This window comes from Dermacentor variabilis, chromosome 2 (genome assembly GCF_050947875.1).
Source record: "Dermacentor variabilis isolate Ectoservices chromosome 2, ASM5094787v1, whole genome shotgun sequence".
NCBI lineage: Eukaryota > Metazoa > Arthropoda > Arachnida > Ixodida > Ixodidae > Dermacentor > Dermacentor variabilis.
Genome location: NC_134569.1, coordinates 265,498,390 through 265,521,099, shown reverse-complemented (window position 1 = coordinate 265,521,099; position 22,710 = coordinate 265,498,390). Strand labels below are relative to the sequence as shown.

The 22,710-nt window shown below is 46.2% G+C and overlaps 1 protein-coding gene across 2 annotated transcripts in view; it reads left to right on the top strand.

Annotated features, from left to right (window-relative positions):
- LOC142573285 (uncharacterized) overlaps positions 1-15,085 on the top strand; it is a 533,382-nt gene extending 518,297 nt beyond the window's left edge. For both annotated transcript variants that reach the window (XM_075682922.1, XM_075682921.1), the window contains one exon: positions 13,789-15,085. In XM_075682922.1, coding sequence (XP_075539037.1) covers positions 13,789-14,057 — 269 coding nt within the window. In that variant the 3' untranslated portion in view covers positions 14,058-15,085. The remainder of the gene's footprint in view (positions 1-13,788) is intronic.
- The last annotated feature ends 7,625 nt before the right edge of the window (positions 15,086-22,710 follow it).

Sequence of the window (22,710 nt, the reverse complement as noted above, 5' to 3'; positions counted from 1 at the left end):
ATTACGCCCTGCTCTTTCGTTTACATTATTATGTACCACCTAAACCACATTCACACAATAAAGATATGCTGGACAAAGATGGCTTCAGAACGTCTGTCGCTAATGCAAATGGTTCTGAAATTAAATTATTAAACCACCCAAAGAAAGCCTGCGGCATTTTTTCACAATTTGTGGCTCTCACAGCAGTTATTAGCAGAAATGCGCAAATGGGATAACTTATATGGGAAAACTAAAAGGCAACCCTTCAAAACGAACTTACGTGCCGGGTATAATAGCTTCTGTAACACCCTTAACTGCAAAAATAAAATCAGCTAATCAATTGTATTTCGAGCAAAGAATTTTACACGTTGCTTAAGTAACAGGGAGATTGCCAACTCCTCTTTAAATAGGCACAGACGCCTGAGCCAGGCATCCAGAAATTCAAAGGATGAAGTAGTTCCGCTGCTAAAATAGCTGATGCTTTTACTAGTTCTTTCTTACATAACAATTCGCCTTCTCCTCAACAAATCATCAACATGAACCGTCTACCTTATTGATTCTTTTGGTTTCCTACAACGCCAGAAGAAATAGCCTAAAAATAAATAACCTAAAAGTGACAAACGCTGCAATTGATGAGGTCCACCTCACTAGCACCGAACTAATTGCGCACCTAATTTCAGGCACACTTTCATTTATAGCGACACGTGTACTTATATTTATCGGGCGACCACGTTTCACCGCCTACCAAATGTAATCGCACAGCGCGGGACGCGCCTGCATGTATCCGAAGTTTCTGGAAAGTTATCAATGCTTCTATCCGGCTGTCTGTTGTCGCCGAACGTTGTGTTATCTGATTTCATCGCGTGATGCGAATGGTGTAGAACATTGTGGAAGGCACCCGGGTCCGAACGATTAGTCTGGAACATTCGACGACTGCTGTATAAAAGCGGACGCGCTTGACCCGCTGATCAGATTTTCGACGATCGCCGACTGTGTTCGCCGCTCTCGTTGTGCTCTAAGTGTAGCCTGTTTTGTGGGCACAGGTTCGCCCAATAAAAGCTAGTTTTGCTTTTCACAGTATTGCTACTGTGTTCTTTGACGTCACGACCACGTGACATCTGGTGGAAGTGCTTTTCGTCCATGTACCGGACGCTCCCGGCAAGCCGTGATCCAAGCCCGGTCCGTAAAGAGAGCACCAACGTAGTCACGGACCATCGAGCAAGCCGTCGTCTACAACGCCTCCCCCGGAGCACGGACTTCTACCTGAGAAGACCAAGAAGATTGCGGCCAAGACAACCACAGTGGCTGCCCCAGTCTCACCCATCGTATTTCAACAACCCAGAGAGCCCCCTACCTTCCGTGGAGCTACGTCGGAGGATCCTGAAACCTGGCTCGAAACCTTCGAAAGGATCTCGACCTTCAATAACTGGACTCCTGAGGATAGGCTACGACACATGTACTTCTCCTTGGAAGATGCCGCAAGGACTTGGTTCGAGAACCGGGAGTCCACCCTAGCAACATGGGACCTGTTCCGCAGTAACTTCCTGAGGACGTTCACGAGCGTTGTCCGAAAAGAAAGGGCCAAAGTTCTGCTGGAAACCCGAGGCCACCTACCCAATGAGACCACCGCCATCTTCACAGAAGAGATGACCCGTCTTTTCCGGCATGCCGACCCGGAAATGTCTGAAGAGAAAAAAGTGCGTTTCATGATGCGAGGCGTCAAGCAAGAACGTTTCGCCGGACTAATCCGAAAGGCACCGAAGACCGTAGCTGAGTTCCTGACAGAGGCTACGACGATTGAGAAAACGTTAGAAATGCGCACTAGGCAATATAACCGCCTAGTGCTCACGCCTCAGTACGCCATCCAAGCGCTGCGCTCCGTTGATCTCCAAGAGACCATAAGGGCCATTGTGCGCGAAGAACTCCGCAAGGTCTTGCCTTCTTCGCCTCGATCGCTTACATCGTGAAAGATGAGGTTCAGCGATCGCTGGGAGCTCCTGAGGTGCAGCCTCAATTACCGCAGCCCCAGCCAGAAGCGATGACCTACGCCGCCGTCGCACGCCGTCAAGGTCCCCCTCCGCGACCGCGCCAGGGCCCTGTCACGCTGCAATTCCGTCGTCCGCCGCCGCCGCCACCAGCACGACCACCCGTCGCCCAGCGCACCTACGCGAGGAAGACGGCCATTTGGCGCGCCCCCGACCACCGCCCGCTCTGCTACCACTGCGGCGGAGCCGGCCACATCTACCGACGATGCGCATACCGGGAGATGGGACTGCGAGGGTCGCCGTCAACGCTCCGCGCCCGCAGCAAGGTGAACTCCCTCGCGATATCGCCGACTACCTCGCCGCTACTCAGTGGAGCCCTCGACGACCGTCCTGTTCGCCGTCACCAGGCCACTACCTGTAACCGCAGCGCCGACCATACACCAGCCCAACCCGTGGCCGCTCTGCGAGCCCATGTGCGGAAAACTAAAAGCGGCAACCGATGGAGGTCCGGTTGCTGTTCGTCGAACTGACGAAGATCCTCCGCCGCCGACAACACGACAAAGAGACCATCTCGACGACATAATGACACGCCGCCGTCCCGACGAAGTCAGGAAGCCAAGACTGCACCGGGGAAGGACGAACTTGACCACTCGACGTACCAGCTTCAGTTCAGCACGACGCAGCCGTGATACGACGCCAAGACTTAACTGCAACGCCCGACAAAGAACCACCGACCTCAACGTGCTTCTCGACGGCCACGCAGTCACCGCCTTAGTAGACACAGAAGCCGATTACTCCGTCATGAGTGGACCCATCGCCGCCCAGTTGAGGAAAGTTAAGACTGCATGGGAAAGCCCTCAAATTCGGAACGCTGGCGGACACCTGATTACGCCGACTGGGATCTGCACGGCAAGAATTACCATTCATGACCGGACTTACCCTGCCACCTTCGTTATCGTGCAACAGTGTTCACGAGACGTCATTCTCGGCATGGGCTTCCTGAACCAACACGGCGCAATCATCAACCTGAAGTCGAAGTCAATGACGCTGTCGGAAGATCAAGCGATACCGCCGGAGAGCCCTCATAGCCACCACGCCTTGAGTGTGCTCGAAGATCAAGTGAGCATCCCGCCTCGCTCCAGCATTGTTATGTCGGTCGGCACCGAAACACCCGATGATGTAGAAGGCGTCATCGGATGCGACCAACGTTTACTGCTAGACCGTGTAATTTGCGTCGCAAGAGGGATCGCTCGACAGCACGGAGGAAACAGGAAAGTGTTACTGACAAGCTTCAGCCAGGAGTTCAAGCACATCAACAAGGGCACGACGATCGCATACATCGAGGAAATTCTGGAAACGACCAATGCGTTTGTCCTCTCGGATTCTGTCGCATCTACCCCGACTACCGTAGTTCCCGAGCCAGACTTCGACATAAATCCAAGTCTCCCCATGATTAAGCGGCAACAGCTCAGAAGTCTGCTTCGACGATACAAAGACTGCTTTTCGACGTCATCGAAGATTCGAAAGACACCAGTCGCAAAGCATCGCATAATAATCGAAGCGTGCACTCGACAACTCCGTCAGAGCCCTTACCGAGTTTCGACGCGAGAACGCGAAGCTATATGACAACAAGTCGACGAAATGCTGCGCGACGACATCATCCAGCCGTCGAAAACCCCGTGAGCGTCTCCAGTTGTTTTAGTGAAGAAAAAGGACGGAACCCTACGTTTCTGCGTCGATTATCGTCGACTGAACAAAATCACGAAGAAAGATGTATACCCCCTCCCACGGATAGACAACGCATTGGATCGGCTCTGCAATGCTAAATACTTCTCTTCGATGGACCTCAAGTCTGGCTACTGGCAAATAGAAGTCGACGAAAGGGATCGCGAAAAGACTGCCTTCGTCACGCCAGACGGCCTCTATGAGTTCAAGGTTATGGCATTTGGACTGTGCTCGGCGCCTGCAACGTTCCAGCGCGTGATGGACACGGTTTTAGCAGGATTGAAGTGGCAGACTTGACTTGTTTACTTGGATGACGTCGTCGTCTTCGCCGGAAATTTCGACGATCAGCTTCAGCGGCTTCCGACAGTATTAGAGGCTATCAAGTCATCTGGGCTCACTCTGAAGCCGGAAAAGTGTCGCTTCGCTTACGATGAACTTCTATTCCTAGGCCACGTCATGAGCAAATCTGGGGAATGCCCAGACCCACAGAAGACAGCTGCCATCGCAAAGTTCCCGCAGCCAATCGACAAGAAGGCAGTGCGCAGGTTCCTTGGCATGTGTGCCTACTGTAGGCGCTTTGTCAAGGACTTTTCACGCATCGCGGAGCCGCTAACACATCTAACGAAATGTGATGTTGAGTTCAAGTGGGAAACGCCGCAGGCCGACGCATTTCAAGAACTCAAACGACGCATGCAGTCGCCGCCGGTACTTGCACACTTCGACGAGGATGCCGATACTGAAATCCACACTGACGCCAGTAGCCTAGGCCTCGGTGCCGTCCTAGTCCAGAGGAAAGACGGACTTGAACGGGTTTTATGTTATGCTAACCGGTCGCTGTCAAAAGCAGAAGGCAATTACTCTACGACTGAAAAGGAATGCCTCGCCATCATTTTGGCTGCAGCAAAATTCCGCCCTTACCTCTATGGCAGGCCATTCAAAGTCGTCAGCGACCATCACGCGTTGTGTTGGCTAGCTTAAAGGACCCTTCAGGACGGTTGGCGCGGTGGAGCCTCAGACTGCAAGAATATGACGTCACCGTAATATACAAATCCGGAAGAAAGCACTCTGACGCCGACTGCGTATTACGCGCCCATATCGATACCCCGCCGCAAGAATATGAGGGCGACGACGCTTTCCTTGGAATAATAAGCACGGAAGACTTCACTAAACAGCAGCGAGCAGGCTCGGAGCTAAAAGGCCTCGTCGAGTATTTGGAAGGGAACACCGACGTTGTCCCTAGGACATTTAAGTGCGGGTTGTCTTCGTTCACACTACAAAACAACCTACTTGTGAAGAACTTCTCACCAGTCCGCGACAGCTACCTTCTTGTTGTACCGTCAGCGGTGCGTCCAGAAGTACTGCACGCCTTACACGACGATCCCACCGCTGGGCACCTCGGATTCTCCCGGACGCTGTCGAGGATGCAGGAAAGGTATTAAGGCCGCCCCACATTCAGCGTTTCTACCGGCGTTTTTTGGCGTTGCGTCTCCAGGCGTGGTCGCATGAACGGCGCCAGAGAGGGCGTCCAGCCACACGAGCGGCACGCGGACCAGCGCCAGCGCAGCGTCGCACAATGTGACCAGATTTATTTTACCAGATACCTCCTAAGCTAATTGTGTAATATCAATGAAAAGAGCTGTCATAAGTATTCTTCAATGCAATACTTATGCCTTTTGCATAGTTTTACGCTAAATAAAATATTCAGGGCTGTGTAGAAAAATTACACAAGGCTAAGCTTCAGAAAACTGGCAGCAATATCGGCGTGAACATCACGAGCGGTCGACGCGTCGGCGTGCGAAGCTGATCATCGAGGGTTCTTTATTCTATGATAGAGGGGGAAGTAGGTGCTTTTTATTGCTAGACTCCATACGCCACATCATGGAAAGAAGGCAGCAGCTTTTGCTGCTAAAAAAGAAGCTCCTGCTTCTCATTTGGTACACCCGGCAGGACGATGGCGGCGACTTCAATCCACAAAACGTTTTTTTAACACGATTCTTGTGTTCCTTGTGTTTGGTCTGCCACAATATCGGCCTTGCTTCTACAATGGCTATAAGAAGCTCGTTATCGATGTTCGCCGGTAGCATGATTGAAGCAACCAAACAAACAGCAATGGCGGCGCGAACTGCGAATCTGCGGAAGTTTCTTGCAAGAGTTGCCAGCAGCGCGGCCACGCCCTGCCACGCGCTGATTGGTCGGCGCTGTCGAGCCGCTTCCGACGGCGGCGGCGAGATCTGGTGTCCCTTGAGCACGACGTTTTGGCTTGGCGCCAGCCTCAGCGTCGACGCCGAGCGACGCCGGGTGACAAAACGCCAGAAAACGCCGGGAAAACGCTGAATGTGGGGCGGCCTTTACTGGCCGCGTCTGACCGCCGACGTCGCCCATTACGTCAACACATGCCGACACTGTCAACGACGCAAGACACCACCGACAAGGCCAGCGGGATTACTAGAGTCGATCGAACCTCCTCGTCGACCATTCCAGCAGATTGGGATGGATTTGTTGGGGCCGTTTCCGACGTCAACATCCCGGAATAAGTGGATCGCCGTGGCCATGGACTATCTCACCCGCTTCGCTGAAACTAAAGCTCTACCAAAAGACAGCGCAGCCGAAGTGGCGAAATTTTTCGTCGAGAACATCCTGCTGCGACATGGTGCCCCAGAAGTCCTCATCACCGACAGAGGTACCGCTTTTACAGCGGAGCTCACCCAAGCCATTCTGCAATATGGCCAGACAAGCCACAGCAGGACAACTGCCTACCATCCGCAAACGAATGGTCTCACGGAGCGCCTGAATAAGACCCTCGCCGACATGCTAGCAATGTACGTCGACGTCGAGTACAAGACGTGGGATGCGGTCCTGCCGTACGTAACATTCGCCTACAACACCGCGGTGCATGAAACAACACAGATAACGCCGTTCAAGTTGGTTTACAGCAGGAACCCGACGACGACGCTCGACGCCATGCTGCCGCACGTCACTGACGAGGAAAAACTTGACTTCGCTACCTATCTCCAGCGCGCCGAAGAAGCCCGACAGCTCGCCCGCTTACGTATCAAGAACCAGCAGCGTACCGACAGCCAACACTACAACCTCCGATGACGCTTCGTCGAGTAGCAGCCCGGCGACCGTGTTTGGGTATGGACCCCGATACGCCGACGAGGACTGAGTGAGAAACTATTGCGGCGCTATTTCGGACCCTACAAAGTCATCCGACGTATTGGCGCACTGGACTATGAGGTCATGCCAGACGGCATTTCGCATTCACAGCGGCGCCGCGCACGATCTGAAGTGGTCCACGTGGTGCGTCTTAAACCCTTTTATGGGCGTTGACGAACTTTCCTTATTTTGTTCTTTTCTTTGCTACGAGTGCTTCTGTATTTCTTTCGTTTCTTTGTAGCATCGGGTCGATGCTTCTTAAGAGGGGGGTACTGACACGTGTACTTATATTTATCGGGCGACCACGTTTCGCCGCCTTACAAATGTAATCGCACAGCGCGACGCGTCTGCATGTATCCGAAGTTTCTGGAAAGTTATCGATGCTTCTATCCGGCTGTCTTTTGTCGCCGAACGTTGTGCTATCTGATTTCATCGCGTGACGCGAATGGTGTAGAACATTGTGGAAGGCACCCGGGTCCGAACGATTAGTCTGGAACATTCGACGACTGCTGTATAAAAGCGGACGCGCTTGACCCGCTGATCAGATTTTCGACGATCGCCGACTGTGTTCGCCGCTCTCGTTGCGCTTTAAGTGTAGCCGGTTTTGTGGGCCCAGGTTCGCCTAATAAAAGCTAGTTTTGCTTTTCACAGTATTGCTAATGTGTTGTTTGACGTCACGACCACGTGACAATAGATAATTTATTATTAAAGGCTGGTTTATTTCCTTCTGTACCTAAGCTTGGCAAAGTCATCCCAGTTTTTAAAAGCACGAACTAGCTCATTATTCGAAAACTGCAGACCTCTTTTCATTCTAGCGTTGTTTGGCGAAGTCATTGAGAAACAACTTGATATAGGACTAACGAAATACGTTTCTAAATTTAATATCCTTGTATCATGGCAGATCGGTTTTCGCCATGGGTATTCGACAGAACAGGCACTTATTCATCTTACCGACCAACTAAAAAAATTGGTCGACGAGGGATTTCTCGCCACCGCAGTTTGTATAGATCTAACGCAAGCATTTAATAGCATAAATCCTAATATCCTATTCTCTAAGCTCGAAGCAATTGGCATCTGCGCTTTCACATCTAAAAGCTACTTATATAGCAGAGTTCAAGTTGATTCGATTTCCAGTGCTTACTGCCGACAGCAAACAACTAACATCTGCATGCCCCAGGGCTCCAACCTGGGACCGCTTCGGTTCTTGGTTTATATTATTGATTTACCTAATCGTCTTGCTTCAACAAAATGCAATCTATATGCTGATGATACCGCTATATTCACCTTACGTAAAGATATCTCATCTCTCGTTAATAAGCTAACTGCTCACTTGGAAAATATTCTAACGTAGTCTAATGTTAACATGTTATCTACTAATGCAACTAAAACAAAAGTTGTATTCTCTTCACATCAGCGAAACGTAGCTTCAATTCCACATATCAGTTTTGGTCCCCACGGCCTTCATCGAAATTCATCCTCATCTTTCCTTGGCATTCTACTCGATTGCACTCTGAGATATCAAAATCACATTGTTCAAATAAAAAGAAAATAGCTTACTCCATATGCACCTTAATTAAAGCACGCCCATAATTCACACGTACCACATTGCTCTCAATTTACTACTCTCTTGTCTACTGTCGCATTACTTATGGTATAATATGTTGGTGAAACACCTATTTATACTCATACTGCGCCTCTACAGACAGTTGAGGACCGAGACATCAGAACAATTACTTGTAGTTCACGCTTTTCTAATGCCACTTGCCTGCTACACGAGGATGACATCCTTACAATTACCAGTCCCACGAAGTACCTAGGTATTTTTTCTGCAGATTTGTGCATAATGAGCTACCATCGATAACATCTTCCCTAACTAACCTGATAATTCATAGAACCACCAGATTCACGTTGAAGAAGAATATACTTTCACCGAGAATCCGCAATAACTACGCTAAACAAACCGTGGAATTCATCATCATCCTCATAATCAGCCTGGTAACGCCCACTGCAAGGAAAAAGCCTCTCCCATATTTCTCCAACTACCCCGGTCATGTACTAATTATGGCCACGTTGTCCCTGAAAACTTCTAAATCTCATCCACCCACCTACCTTTCTGCCGCCCCGTGATACGCTTCCCTTCCCTTGAAATCCAGTCCGGAACCCTTAATGACCATCGGTTATCTTCCTTCTTCATTACGTGTCCTGCCTACGCCCCCCCATGTCCTTTTCTTGATTTCAACTAAGATGTCATTAACACGCGTTAGTTCCCTCACCCAATCTCCTCATTTCTTATCCCTTAACGTTACACCTATCGTTCTTCATTCCATATCTCGTTGCGTCGTCCTCAATTTAAGTAGAACCCTTTTCGTTAGCCTCTAGGTTTCTGCCCCGTAGGTGAGTACTGGTAAGACACAGCTATTATATACTTTTCTCTTGAGGGATAATGGCAACCTGCTGTTCATGATTTGGGAATGCCTGCCAAACGCACCCCAGCCAATTCTTATTCTTCTGATTATTTCAGTCTCATTATCCGGATCTGCGGTCACTACCTGTCCTAAGCAGATGTATTTCCTTACTACTTCCAGTGCCTGGCTACAATCGTAAACTGCTGTTCTCTTCCGAGGCTGCTAAACATTAATTAGTTTTCTGCAGATTAATTTTTATACCCACCCTTCTGCTTTGCCTCGCCAGGTCAGTGAGCACGCATTCCAGTTGTTCGCCTGAGTTGCTACGCAAGGCAATATCATCAGCGAATCGCAAGTTACTATGGTATTCTCCATTAACCTTTATCCCAGATTCTTCGAAATCCAGGTCTCGTCATGCCTTCTGTAAACACGCTGTGAATAGCATTGGAGGGATCGTATCTCCCTGCCTGACGCCTTTCTTTATAGGGATTTTGTTGCTTTCCTTATGGAGGCCTATGGTGGCTGTGGAACCGCTATAAATATCTTTCAGTATTTTTACATACGGCTCGTCTACAGCCTGATTACGTAATGCCTTCATGATTGCTGATGGTCCGACTGAATCAAACGCTTTATCGTAATCAATGAAAGCTATATATAAGGGTTGGTTATATTCTGCACATTTCTCTATCACTTTATTGATAGTGTGAATATGGTCTATTGTTGAGTAGCCTTTACGGAATCCTGCCTGATCCTTTGGTTGACAGAAGTATCAGGTGTTCCTGATTCTATTCGCGATTACATTAGTAAATACTTCGTAGGCAACGGACCGTAAACTGAACGGTCTATAATTTTTCAAGTCTTTGGCTTCCCCTTTCTTATGGATTAGGATTATGTTAGCGTTCTTCCAATATTCCGGTACGGTCGAAGTCATGAGGCATTGCGTATACAGGGTGGCCAGTTTTTCTAGAACAATCTGCCCACCATCCTTCAACAAATCTGCTGTTACCTCATCCTCCCCAGCGGCCTTCTCCCTTTGCATACCTCCCAAGGCCTCCTTTACTTCCTTCGGCGTTACTTGTGGGACTTGAGATTCCTCTAGAGTATTTTCTCTTCCACTATCATCGTGGATGCCACTGGTACTGCATAAATCTCTGTAGAACACCTCGGCCACTTGAACTATCTCCTCCATATTAGTCATGATATTGCCGGCTTGGTCTCTTAACCCATACATTTGATTCTTGCCTATTCCTAGTTGCTTCTTCACTGCTTTTAGGCTATCTCCGTTCCTGAGAGAACGTTCAATTCTATCCATATTTTACTACTTTATGTCAGCAGTATTACGCTTGTTGATTAACTTAGAAAGTTCTGCCAGTTCTATTCTAGCTGTAGGGTTAGGGGCTTTCATACATTGGCGTTTCTTGATCGGATCTTTCGTCTCCTGCGATAGCTTACTGGCGTCCTGTCCAACGCAGTTACCAGCGACTTCTATTGCACACTCCTTAATGATGCCCATAAGATTGTCTTCATATCTTCAACACTAAGGTCCTCTTCCTGGGTTAAGGTCGAATACCTGTTCTGTAGCTTGATCTGCAATTCCTCCAGTTTTCCTCTTATCGCTAACTCATTGATTGGCTTCTTATGTACCAGTTTCTTGCGTTCCCTCCTCAAGTCTACGCTAATTCGTGTTCGTACCATCATATTGTCACTGCAGCGCACCTTGCCGAGCCCGTCCACATCTTGTATGATGCCAAGGTCAGCGCAGAGTATAAGGTCTATTTAATTTCTAGTCTCGCCATTCGGGCTCCTCCACGTCCACTTTTGGCTATCCCGATGGCGGAAGAATGCATTCATTATCCGCATATTATTCTGTTCTGTAAACTCTACTAATAACTCGTCCTTGCTATACCTAGAGCCTATGCCATATTGCCCCACTGACTTGTCTCCAGCCTGCTTCTTGCCTACCGTGGCATTGAAGTCGCCCATCAGTATGGTGTATTTTGTTTTGACTTTACCCATCGCCGATTCCACGTCTTCATAGAAGCTTTCGACGTCCTCGTCATCATGACTGGATGTGGGGGCGTAGACCTGTACGACCTTGAAATTGTACCTCTTATGTTTCACAACAACACCTGCTCCGCTCTCGTTAATGCTATAAAGTTCCTCTATTTTGCCACCTATGACCTTATTAGCCTAATTAATCAGGAACCGACTCCTAGTTCTCGCCTCTCTGCTAAGCCCCGGTAGCACAGGATGTGCCCGCGTTTTAGCACTGTACATGGTTCTTTCATCCTCCTAACTTCACTGAGCCCTATTATATCCCATTTACTGCCCTCTAATTCCTGCAAGAGCACTGCAAGACTCGCCTCACTAGATAACGTTCTAGCGTTAAACGTTGCCATGTTCAGATTCCAATGGCGGCCTGTCCGGAACCAGGCATTCTTAGCACCCTCTGCTGGGTGGCAGGTCTAACCACCACCGTGGTCAATTGCTTCGCAGCTGCTGGAGCCTGAGGGCCGGGGTTTTATTGTTGTGTTCATATAGGAGGTTGTGGCCAACTACTGCACCACTGTGGTCAAACCTGCCCTGATGAGGGAGTACGTTACTGCTTCTGGTCACCGGGATCAGGCCACACTCCAGGCCTGTTTATGCAATTGTATCAACACGCGGATTTTTCTTCTTTTTTTAATCCGGTGAAAAATTGCACGGCACCGGGATTCGAGCCACAGTCCCCTTGCATGCGAGGCGGATGTTCTACCTCTACGCCACCACTGCACCCTCTGTGGAATTCACTTCTATATAAGTATGAAACACTCTGCCTCTCGAAGAGTTTACTCTTGGGCTAGTTGGTCGCCCATACTTGAAGTAGTAACTTAGCGCGATAAAAACACGCAAACAGGAAAGGCGCACAAGGACAAGCGCTTGTCCTTGTCCACCTTTCCTGCGTGTTTTTATCGCAGTAAGTTACTACTTCAACTCTGCCTGTCATAATGAAAAACATAAGATTTTACGCCAAATTGAAAAGGAACTACGAATGTATTTGTTATTCACAGACTAATGAGAAAGTTTACTGTAACGGCTGTAATGAAGCAGTCGCGCCCCTGTGTGACTGACGAGGAAGACGAAGGACAGTGCGTTGATCGCGAGCCGGTCCCGTGCTACTCACCGCCTTTGCAGTGCCTTTACGTAGCGTTCCACAACGTTGTGAACGACAATACACCTCGTCGCATTTGGTGGATGCGAGGGGTATTTTATTTGTTCGTTTTTTTTCGCTTTTCTTGCTTTATTAATTTTTTTCTTGTTATTAACTACTGGTATTTTCTTTCAATACAATTCTTCTTCCTACCAAAAGATATGGCATACCTTTTTATTATTTGTAATCAATTCCGTACTTTGTTCTGTTAACGTTCATTTTTCTTTGCATGTATACTACCTTATTACATCCTACCGTTGCTTTGAGATGTTCACCATCATAAGTGTTCTTGTACAGAAGGTCCCGATACAGCCTTTGACTATGGGACCACCATCTGCATACTAAACGCTTGTAATGTGACCCAACTTTTAACAATAAATTGACGTAGTATCAATAGAGCCGGTTCAACGGTGACCACTCAAAGGTGAGTATCCTTTCAGAAAGAGAATGATTGGTGTCAGCCGGACGTACTCATCTCCATATGTTTTTGCTAAAAATTCTCTCTGGTAATTATCGAGCTAAGCTCGGAGAACAGATGCATTTTTTACGGGCCGTGTGTTACGCTTTGGGGTGCAATGATGTGAGGATATCATGTGTGTGTACAGGGTGTCACCACTTCTTTTGTAAAAGTCGGGCAGGCGGCTTGCGAAAGCATGGTCCATCCGGTCGCGGTATATTGCTGTCCACAGTGAAGAACGGGCTTCCCCCAACGGCCAAGTCATCATCGGCTCTCGGTTATACGAGTATAGTACAACACAAGAAGGCTCTGTGGGCCGCATCACAGACCGGTGTGTTCGACGTCACCTCAATATAGACTCGGACGACAAGCTGTCTTCGACCTTTACGACGTTTTGGTTAATATTCGGGGCTAGCAGGTCCACCTCAATTTTGGTTCAAATATTAAGCGCGACGGGATACCTTAAGTATCGAAGCCGGTTTGTAAGGAGGCACGGCAGTCTTGTCCGCCTGAGACTAAGCTGTTGGGTGGTCCGCGCATCGAGTCGTAGCGCAAGCTGCGTGGAAACATGATAGATACACTTACAATGTTAGACGTATCTCAACATTCATTGGAAGAACAGCGCAGATACAGGTGCATGAGAAAAGGTGACTATCATTAGCAAATGAAGGTGCGTTACTCAGCATGCCATAACACATATAACATGAGAGAAGCTATAGTTTTGAAATAGTCAAGTCTCTCTTGTCGGCACAAAGCGGGCCGCGGACAAAACATTATTATCCTAGAATTCTTAGAGCGACCTTGGGCGAACGAGTAAAGCCGATCCTGGCCTCGTTTGCTCTCAAAGCGAATCTTTCAGCTGTACTGTAGAATTCGAATGACAACGTGCAGGGGACCGGCTCCACGACTTCGATGTGCGTGTGGGCCCACTGCCCATCACGGCCGAACACAACGACGTCCCGTTCAAAGGAAACACACGCTGCTACTACCACGAGAAGGGCGGCATCGAGGACGAGGCGCTCGTGTTCCTCGAGTGCAAGCCGTGCCCCGTCAGAGGGCGCTACGTCACCATTCAGATCACCCAGAACTGCACCGACTGCCAGGAGCCGCTAAAGAACGTCCTTCAGCTCGCCGAAGTCGAAGTGTTTGGCCTGCCGTAGATCCACTGGTGCTGTTTACCAGCACAAGCTTATTTCCCGCCTATTCACTGTGTCATTCACCAAGTCACGCAGCCGTAACTCGCGCACATGAGTCTTGTACAGCTATTCTGTAGATCCTGCCACACTGCAAAAAAAAGTTCTTTGCCAGTTCATCTGGCAGGTAACAAAACTACGCCAAAGTGGTCATTTTGCAATGAATAGAAAGCTCTTTTTACGAATCCAGGCGATGAAAGATTGCTTGGAGCGCAAAAGAAAGACTGATGCATTCTGCTTAGCGTGAAAGAAATTCGAGAAAGCTAATATGGAAAGCACATCCAGAATTCCATACTAAATGATGCAACGTAAATTCCCTGAGATACAGCGTGCGTAATGGTCTTCGTTCACGCGTGCGACCTGCTGTGTCCGGCAACCTGCTGCTGCTATCTTCGGCGACTTGCTTCATTCAGCTACATTTCCTATAATAAGTTATTTCATTAATTCCATTACTAATTAAAATTGAATTACCCCATGTTGTACTTGGCGTTTTTCTTCGCTGGCTTTACATGATATCACTAACAATAAATTGTGCCCATCTGTGCCCCTTCGTCTCGTTCATTACAAAATGAGGGTCTCAAATCCGGCACCATTGATGCATTCAGGTAGCACGTATGGGTTAACTGACCAGTTGCGTTCACCCTGAAAGGTAACGTACACGCGACGCCTGCGGTCGAAAGGATATTGCACAACTACTACCAAGGTTTGGGATTGGTTGCGCGTGCTAACTGTTCCATGGTTGGTTATATTGATAAACGTAAATACGTAAGTGGACGCAAAAATGGAGCCGCGATGGCTCAATTTCTAGGAGCATCACATACCTAATGCAAAGAGATAGGACCATTCTAAACCTGCGGCCAGTTGTTCTTTCATCCACTTTCATTTCATTTATCATTTACTTGTTCCAGTTATTAGGCACACAAATTTCTCTTATGCTGTCACTGGTGCCCTCCCTTGTTGCCTTCTTATGAAATGAATAATAAAAAAAATCGCGCCCTCCGTTCCATTTATTCTCGCTCATTACATAATGACGGTCTTGAATACGGATCCATGGATGACTTCAGGTAGCATGTGTACTGGCCTGCTGCTTTCAACTAGAAACATCACGTACTCATGACGCCTGCGGCCAGAAGGATATTGCACAACTACTGCAAAGGTTTGTGATCGGTTGCGCGGGCTGTCCCCTGTTTAATTATATAGGTGAAACGAAATTTGAATTGAATTTTATTCTCCTTGAACGAATACACAAGGAAGGAGTAGCCAGAATAAGCTACTGAGAATCGTAGCTTGACGAGGTGGCTGCCCTTTTACACAGCACCAGCAGTTAAACAATTTCAAACAAATGACTGCTTTTACGCATACCTACGGACAATGATTGCAGAAAGGAACATAAGCATTTAGCGAAATACAAAGTAAAGCTCACCATTAGTGAGCAAATAAAAACCTTGATAAATAAATGCATCATAGTTCACAAGAACTGATCGCGCATTGTTTTTTGGACAACTGTGACACATCTACAGACTTCTTGGCAAGATTATTGAGCAGAGCTGGAAGAGTAAAAACGATTGATTGCTTCGCATAGTTGCTTTGAGGAGTAGGTATGCGCCAAATATTGTGGTGACGCGTAGTGCATACGGCAATATTTTCTCTTAATTCTGAAATCTCGCTGTAAAAAGAGTTGTTGTTTTCTGTGGCAGAACAGTATTGATTTATTTACCCTTAGGGCCTTTCAGCATTAAGAGAGGGGAGTGGGTTATACAACAAATAAGAAGGAAATATATCATGAGCTTATACACAATATTTGCTAATTATACAATGTTAGCTGAAAGTATGATAAATGCAGTAAGAGAACATGACACATCAAAGTAACATTGAACAAGAAAAAGGAAAACACCAAGAGCAGTTCGTACAAATGTTTGCTATTATACGTTGTTTGCTAGTGGTTTTCGAAAATTATCATTGTTATTAATGGAAACAATGTCAGAAGGAAGTTCTTTCCAGTCTTTCGATGTACGTGGAAAAAATGAGTGTAAAAAATGTGTCGTGTTACATGCACCAACTCTAACTTTATAATGATGATCAGTACGGTGAAATAAGTAATATGGTAGCGACATGAATTTTGGATGAAATGTAGGGTGGTGATACAGCTTATTAAAAAATGAATGGCGGGAAATTCTTTGACGTGTTGCTAGCGGTTGAAGACCCAGATTCGATTTCATTGAAGAAACGCTCGCACCACGGTAGTAATTTCAAAGAATAAAACGACTGGCGTTGTTTTGGATTAGTTCAAGGGAATGTATTAGGTTTTCGTGGCAAGGGTGCCATATAGCTGCAGCGTATTCTAATTTTGGCCGTAACAGGGTTTTATGAAGTAGTAATTTTAAAGGAGAGGGAGCATGAGAAAAGTTACGGCGTAAGTATCCCAGCAAGCGGTTGCCCTGATTAATTATATATTCGACATGATGATTCCATGTTAATTTAGATGTTATATGCAGGCGTAAATACTCATATGAGTTAGTTGATTCTAAAGCAACGTTATTCAAGTAGTACACAGGCAGATTATCGTTAGATCGGGATACTCTCAGAAATTTGCACTTGTTAATGTTGAGTTCCATTCGCCACAATCGGCACCCTTTGCTGACGTTATTAACATCGGCCTGAAGCAGGGTGATGTGTTCGTTAGTTATTTCTCTGAGGATTACACGGTTGTCTGCAAAAAAAAATGTACGTTGGAGGTTATTGCTGAAGGTAAGTCACTATATATACAGATAAGGAATACTAGAGGTCCAAGGACGGAGCCTTGTGGCACACCGGACTGAACGTCGCTATGAGGTGAGTCATGGCCATTAGCTGCTACGAACTGAGAACGGTTAGCGAGAAATGACTCAATCCATTTGAGAATGTTATGATCGATGTTTAATTTGCTTAGTTTATCAAGTAAAAGTTTATTACACACTTTGTCAAAGCCTTTCAAAAAATTGAAAAAGATGCAATCGGCAAGAGAAGAACAGTCAAGTATTTAGTGTAGCTTGTGAGTAAAGGTTAATTGTGATTCACATGAGAATGATTTTCGAAAACCATGTTGTGATGGCGAAATAAATGAATTAGATTCAAGAAAATCCGCAATTTTAGTAAAAATAATATGGTACAGCAGTCTGCAGCAGGTACTGGTTAATGATATCGGGCGATAATTTGTAGGTGATGTTTGGCTGCCAGAGTTATGCAAAGGAATTATTTTTTCCTATTTTCCATTCTCATGGAACAGTAGATGTGTTGAGTGATTGTTGAAATATTTTGGTTAGTATAATGGAACTATAAGAGCAGGTGTATTTCAGAAATTAACACTGATGTTATCGAAGCCGGGTGATGAATGCATCTTAAATGAATCTATTAGTCGAATAACTCCGGGAACTTCAACAGTCACTGGAGGCAGTTAAGAAGTTATAGTCATTCAAGACAGGTAGTTTTCAAATGTGCATGAGAAATTCCTAACGAAGTTATTATTCAGGAGAGTTGCGCATAGGTTTTTGAGAACAGGGTTACCACAGCGATTGTTAAGAGTGATAGAATCATCGGAAGGTGGATGTATGATGCGCCAAAATTTTTTTGCGTTATTTATCAGCATAGATGGTAATGTGGTTGATAAGAATGTTTCGTTAGAGCATTTGAGTGCGGCTACATAGGTGTTAGATGCCAATGTGTAGGCTTTCCAACGTGATTCAGTGGGTGATTGCTTAGCGGAACGATGCAGTCGTCTTTAAGTGTTGGATAGTCGCTTTAAATGATTATTGTACAAAGGCGCGCACGGGTTGGGATGTATTTATTGATTGAACGATTTACCTCTGCCGAAAATATCTTACAGTTTGACTGCACACTACGATTTTCAAAATCACTCAAGAATACGTTAAGAAATAGGCTGAGTTCATTATTTATTGTTTCAAAGTAAGCTCTCTTATAGTCTCTAATTATTTTTTTACTCTTCGGAAGTTTCACAAACGGAGTATTAAAGTGAATATTTAGCAATAAGTGGTCACTGATACCGGGTAAGTAATGGATGGCAGAGGCATAATCGGGACGATTGGTTAGGATCAAATCGAGAATGTTTGCGGAAGTGGATGTTAATCTCGTGGCTTGTGTGACTAATTTAGTTATTGAAAATGTAGTACAAATGCCCAAGAACCTTTTGAATCAGAAGATGATAAGTTAGGTATATCGCTGTTCCAAACTATATACGGAAAATTAAAGTCACCAAATAAGAAAAGAGGTGTAGAAGGAAGCTTTGTCGTCATGGCACTAATTACATCATGCAATTCATCGGTAAATGCTGGTGACGAGGAAGGTCGACGATAGCAAACGCCTAAAATTACCTTTTGGTGGGTCAGAGTTGCTGTAGCCCACACTGATTCTAGATTGGTGCTGATGTGAAGGGGTGACGATGGGATGCGTTTCGAAAAGGCAAGAAGTGCACCGCCACCACAGCGCTCTGTTCGGTCACAGCGGAGTATTGTGAATCGTTTGCTATCATCAAGCAGTTCTGAGCCTTGAATGTCATTCGAGAGCCACGTTTCAGTTAAAGCTATTATATGGGCCGAACATGGGCCAATTGCGGATGGTAATGAATCACGGTTTTTTAGAACACTTCTGATGTTAGTATAAAGGATGCTGATTTGATTATTTTTCGCATGCCCACTGCCCCTCACGTGTCCCTAAGTAGGAACGTCTTGCGAGGCAGCCGAAACATGGTTTAGGCCGACGTTGCGTCTTGGCATCTCCTGAATACTATTCCAGTTAGAATGGTGCATGTAGCATTTGTTGTTTAGTAGCAGTTTCTTGTGGCTGAGTTTAAACTGTGGCGAGTCTGGTTGCGATTTGGCAAACTCAATTAGCTTTTTACGGGCAAGTCAAGTTGCGGGTGACAAGTCCTCATTAACTGCGATGTTGCTAGGTCTTAACTGCGCGCGTGATGAAACTACGCATTCTTTCGCTTTGTAGTTAGTAAATTTAGCCATTATCGGGCGACATTTGTTAGCTTGGTAAGTGCCGAGCCGGTGGGCTCGTTGAATTGAATTGCTGGGAAAAGAACCAAGAGCGGCGTTAAGTACTGAGGTTAATTTTTCTTCTGTCTGTTGCCAGGTTTCTTTCGTGTCAGGTAGGCCATGAAATATTAAATTATCGCGACGAGCCCTGTCTTCCAGATCATCCAGACGCGATAATAAGGAGCTGTTCTGAGCAGCCAGGCTATCTACGCTGTCTTGCATGCGTGTTAGGTTAGTGTCGAAACGGTCAAGGAATTTTGATTTTTATTCTATATGGTCAAGCATTTTCCTGATACCTGCTAGCTCAGTTTGTATATTTTTCTGTCCGTTTTTAATGGCTTTGACATCCGATACTTTTTATCAATACTGTAAGCCTTGAAAGGCTCATACAGGAGTGGACATACAAACCATACAGGAATAGCCCTTTGTTATACAGGGGGTTTGCAGCAAACTCAAACAAAAAAGCAATGGTTACAATTGACGCGCCACATCAGCAATAAGTTAATACGAGGTAACAAAAACGACCTATACAGTGCGTACGCCATGCAAAGTGTAAGAAGCAGTTATTACAGGGAAAAATGCATTTGGGTGTGCTGTGTAATGTACAAACAGTATCAAGTGTAATGTACATTATTATACCATCCTATGGACAAACGTGCGCAAGAAACAAGCGCAGAGAAGTACGAAAGAACGTACGGACACCAGCGTGTGAAAGAAGTTGGGGCAGCGCAATACGTCATTGATAATTTTTGAGGAACGCTGAGCCAAGACGACCACAATGCGGTCATCATTCCGATAATGACATGAAGTGCAAATCGAGTGTCGACACGAATGAATGCACAGATTGTGAGCAAACTACATCACTTGGCAGGGAATTCCACATATCTATTGCTGAAGGAAAAAAATGAGTATTTTAGTGTGCTGCAACGCGAAAAGAATGGTCTAATACATTTATAATGGTTAGTTCAACTGGAGTGACGTCCGGCGGGCACCAAGTAGTCGGATTCTGTTAGAACGACAGAAAGCTGAGCTAGTTGGTAAGGATTCATTATGCAAAAAAGAAGTCAGGCGTGCAGACATGACGCAAGCGTAGAGAGGTGGCAACACGAACGCCGACTATCAGCTGAAGGGAGCACTGAGGCGAAAAAAGAAAGAAGACACAAAACTCATCTGCGCATGCACAGGAGTGGTAACACCACGTGTCAGTCGGGTACGCGTGGCGGTCTACGTGAGGGATAACTGTTAAGTCAATTAATCTCTTTCTTATGTAAAGCAATCGAAGGCTGACTGACGCATGCACTTTCACCATTGTATATATGCCATGCCTCTACCATAAGACGCGTAACTTCATTCTTATTCCATTACAATATCGCGCATTCATCTAACTCTGGCGCGCAGTTACAATCTCGGCAATGTAGCGAAAGATTAGAAGACGATCCACCGGTTAACGACCTTTTATGTTCCATTAGTCTGTGATTGATACACCGTCCCGTTTGCCCTACGTAGAACTGGCCGCCGCTAAGGGGAATTTTATAAACCACACCCATACGACAGTCAGTAAAACTGTTGTCGTTATTGTGCTTCACTGGAGAAATATCTGTTCATTTTTTGCCTTTTATCTTCTCCTTTTTTCTCTGTACGACAGCGCATGTCTTACCTAGCTTATTGGAAGCAGTGAAAGCAACTTTGACATCATATCTACTTGCAACTTTTTTAAGCCTGTGCGAAATTGAATGAATATACGGAATAGCCAGTACACTTTTTTTGCTATTACTGCTTTCTGTAATCCCGTCCGTCCCTCTCGAAACTGACTTCTTTAGGCGCTCAGCCGCAGTGGCCACTGCTACACTAGGATAACCTGCTTTTAATAGGCGCCGGACCTGCGCAATAAAACTGGCGCTCATTTTTTTCTATGCAGGATCTGGTGAGGGACGACTTAAGGCATGACATGGCAATTAATTTTTTTACTCCATTGGAATGCTTGGATTGACAGCCATGTAAACGTTATGGAGGAGGATTAAATTTGACCAAGGAGTTTCCTCAGCGAGGGTTAATTCAATTTCTTGATATTTCCTTGGTCTTCGAACAAAATCATCTTGGTTGGCACTACTCCCCATGATCTTCGAAGCCGTTGCTAAACTTTGAATCCAAGCATTCCAAAGTAGTAAAATACGGAACTGCCATGTCGTGCATTAAGTATTCCCTCACTAGATCCTGCATGCACAATATGAGCGCCAGTTTTAATGCGCAGGTCCGGCGCCTATTAGAAGCAAGTTATCCTAGTGTAGCAGTGGCTACTGTGGCTGAGCGCTTAAAGAAGACGGTTTCCAGAGGGACGGACATGAGTACAGAAAGCAGTAATAGCAAAAGAAGAGTAGTGGCTATTCCGTATATTCATTCAGTTTCGCACAGGCTTAAAAAAGTTGCAAGTAGATATGATGTCAAAGTTGCTTTCACTGCTTCCAATAAGCTAGGTAAGACATGCGCTGTCGTACAGAGAAAAAAGGAGAAGATAAAAGGCAAAAAACGAACAGATATTTCTCCAGTGAAGCACAATAACAACAACAGTTTTACTGACTGTCGTATGGGTGTGGTTTATAAAATTCCCCTTAGCGGCGGCCAGTTCTACGTAGGGCAAATGGGACGGTGTATCAATCACAGACTAATGGAACATAAAAGGTCGTTAACCGGTGGATCGCCTTCTAATCTTTCGCTACATTGCCGAGATTGTAACTGCACGCCAGAGTTAGATGAATGCGCGATATTGTAATGGAATAAAAATGAAGATACGCGTCTTACGGTAGAGGCATGGCATATCTATAATGGTGGAAGTGCGTGCGCGAGTCAGCCTTCGATTGCTTTACATAAGGAACAGATTAAGTGCCTTAACAGTTATCTCTTACGTAGACCGGCACGTGTATCCAAGAGACACGTGGTGTTACCATTCCTGAGCATGCGCAGATGAGTTTTGTGTCTTCTTTCTTTTTTCGCTTCAGTGCTCCCTTCACTTGATAATCGGCGTTCGTGTTGTCCACCTCTCTACTCTTGTGTCCTGTCTGCACGCCTCACTTCTTTTTGCATAAGGGATTTTGTTGAGTTTATCAGGTCATGGTAAAGAAGGTAAAGGAACTTCAAACAGGCCAACCTCCTCCGACCAGCAAGTGTCGGTATCACTGCTTGTGTGCGCAGCGCAGTTGCGCTGTCGCAGCTTGAATACTTCGTGTATATGAATCGGAGCGCCTTGCTTTGGATCTTTTCTAATGCCAAGTTTAAATACTTTTGATGCGGGTTCCATACTATGCGGCCGTATTCTGCATAAAATTCACTGGGGTACTTGAAAAGAAGTAATTTCTCGCAGTTCAGGGGTGTTATGCAGGATGCGCCGAGTTTGGCGAAACTCGGTATCTTCACGCGCTCTGGCGACACCCCAAGATGAAAGCACAAATGGTATTGAGACACAGTTCTTTTTTGACAAGCCTCCAGTTTCATTGGTTTATCTAGATTCACTCTGGGTGGATATCATTCCTTGGGCCTTGCCTTCTGGGTGGTGGACAAACTGGGGCTCACGTGATCATACCGTCAGT